At 40.6% G+C, this 2,356-nt stretch overlaps 1 protein-coding gene across 6 annotated transcripts in view; it reads right to left on the bottom strand.

Moving 5' to 3' along the window:
• The window catches only part of LOC107100125 (LIM domain-binding protein 3-like), a 46,619-nt gene that overhangs the window by 25,064 nt on the left and 19,199 nt on the right, over nucleotides 1–2,356 (bottom strand). For all 6 annotated transcript variants that reach the window (XM_015398493.1, XM_015398494.1, XM_015398492.1 and 3 more), the window contains 2 exons: nucleotides 729–880; nucleotides 572–641 (listed from right to left, as the gene is read on the bottom strand). In XM_015398493.1, the coding sequence (XP_015253979.1) occupies nucleotides 572–641; nucleotides 729–880 (222 nt within the window). The remainder of the gene's footprint in view (nucleotides 1–571; nucleotides 642–728; nucleotides 881–2,356) is intronic.

Here is a 2,356-nt window from a genome sequence, read left to right as displayed (position 1 = left end):
TTCTTCCATAGAGAGAAAATCCGAAGATTTTTGATTTTCTGTTGAAATAATTGTCCTATCCCTTTGTTGCCACCAGGGGCAGCAGAGAGCCGATTGGAGTCCATGTATCAGAGTGTGTAACAGAGGTCATGTTTATCCCAGTTTGTGAGGACATTTTTTTTTTTAAAAAGCTAAAAAATAAAGTCCTGGAAACAGATGATTTACCGCCGCGGTTAAAGTTACTTTTGAAGGGATTTGATCATTTTTTCCATCGATTCTTTGAACAATTATTTTAAATTCTTTTAAAATTAAATTTTATAAATCTGTTTATTTTTTTTCTCATTTCAAAATATTGCCATACTTTAATGAATAACTATTTTGAATAAAAATCACCTTGGATAGTAGAAGAACATCAGGATTCTTTTGAAAATAAGGGTTAATTGTGTGTTTGCACTGATAAAATAAACGGCTTGATGACAAAGAAAAGCGAATAAAAACATTAAAGCTGCATAAAGAAACTGGAAGAATGAAATGGTCACTAAGCCGAACGGTTAGACAGGAGTGCAGAGTGTGGGTCTGTGGGCGGAGCTACCTGCTGGTGTGGGATCATGGGAATGGATGCATCCATCCTCGGTGCCGTCATTGGAATAGGCCGCTTCGACCTGCAGGAGGATAAAACCGGTTTTATTTTCTTTGCACTGAGTTTCAGCAGCTAGCTGAACAGGAAGCTGTCAGAAACCCAGTCTTACTTGGTCATGGTGAGCGCCAGGTTGTGATGAGCCATCTTGATTTTGTTCTGGGCCTCAAGGTGAGTCATCCCCTCTGTGCTGACGCCGTCGATGGCGACGATGACGTCCCCCTGTATCAGGTTCCCCTGCGCCGCCTTGCTGCCTGGACTGATCTGTTCAAACAGAAAGAAGCCGCTCTGTGAGAAGCTGCAGGCGCGACGAGGCGCTGCTGGAGCACGGGTCAGCGCACACGTCGCTCCGCATCTCTGGATTAATTTAGCGGGAACAGCTGATGCTTCCATGAAACAATCAGGCAGATGGGTGGAGAATTAATCAATAAATCAGAGATTTATTCACTATAATCTGGACATAAAAATGTTGGAATAAAAAGAGAATCAGGTCAGAATGTTCAGTTCAGCCAAACATGAGGCTGAAATAATCAATCAGCAATCATCTATAATAGTAGAGTTACAGAGATCCATTAAACGAACCAGAACAATCTGAAAATAAGACAAACATTCGGCAGAGGATTAGGGTCAAAGGTTAAAAAAAAAAATAACTGAGTTTTTATTTTATTTGAGTTTAAAATGGGAAGAAAGTCAGAATTAGAGCCACTTTATCCAGAGGCACTAATCATCTTCAGTAAAAAAATATGAATCAACAAAATAAAAAAGACTGATAACAGCCCAATATCAGTAGAAGAAGAAAATTAGCTCTAGATAAAAGGTACCAATAATTATTGATGATTTCAGAGGAAGATTGTTTCTAGGAGCATCAGAGCAGCAGATGCTCTGACCTCAAACTTCTTCTAGGAAGGCGTTTGCGTAAAAGCTCGGTCGGATAAAGAGGAGTCTGACCTTTTAGACATTTAAGATATTAAAATCCTGAAGAGTGCTGGCAGCCAGCGCAGTGAGGACAGTATGGGAGCAATGAGCTCACGTCACCCGATAGCTGTTAGCAGAGAGACGGTCCTACGGGGCCCGGGCCCCCGTTCATTCCGTTCAATTAGCATCTTTTCTAAGCAAAAAAAACAGGCTTTGTTTTTGGTCCACTCTATAAAACCTGGAACTAAACGCTATTTCTGACATTTTGATTGAAAAAGCTTCCTGGATGGAAGAGAAACGTCTTCAAACTAGGAAACAACGTCAGAGGATTGATTTTTAATGTTTTTTGGAACAGCTGGAAAATAAAAAATATGATAAGAAAGGAGATCAGTGAAAATAATAATAGTGACTTTAAAAGTTTAATTCTTCCAGGAATGAGAACAGAGGTGTGCTAACTTCTTACTCCCTGCTCTCAGCAGAAGATGTGAAAAACAAACTGTCACGATTTGTTTGGACGTTTTTATGAGGACCCAAATGCAGAGGCTGACAGGCAGAGGTGAGTTCTTAAAAGGTTTAATAGGGCTCGGGATCTGCGTTGCATTGTGGGATGTGGCGGCCATCTTGATGGCTACGCTAACGTAAACATAGCTCTGATACAACGTTGTTGTTGAAAGAAGAGACGTAGAAGTAGAGAGAAAAAAGATGTTAAAATCCCGAAAAGGATCTGGAATTTACCAGGACACATTAAATAGACTCTTTATCTCTGACGCTTGGTCTCCATGGTTGCGCCTCCAGGCAGGAAAGCGGTGGAAAGTTAACCCATTT

The sequence above is a fragment of the Cyprinodon variegatus genome, unplaced genomic scaffold (genome assembly GCF_000732505.1).
Source record: "Cyprinodon variegatus isolate N-32 unplaced genomic scaffold, C_variegatus-1.0 Scaffold938, whole genome shotgun sequence".
Taxonomy (NCBI): Eukaryota; Metazoa; Chordata; class Actinopteri; order Cyprinodontiformes; family Cyprinodontidae; genus Cyprinodon; species Cyprinodon variegatus.
Note: the sequence above shows the minus strand (reverse complement) of the source record. Positions and strands in the feature narration are given on the sequence as shown.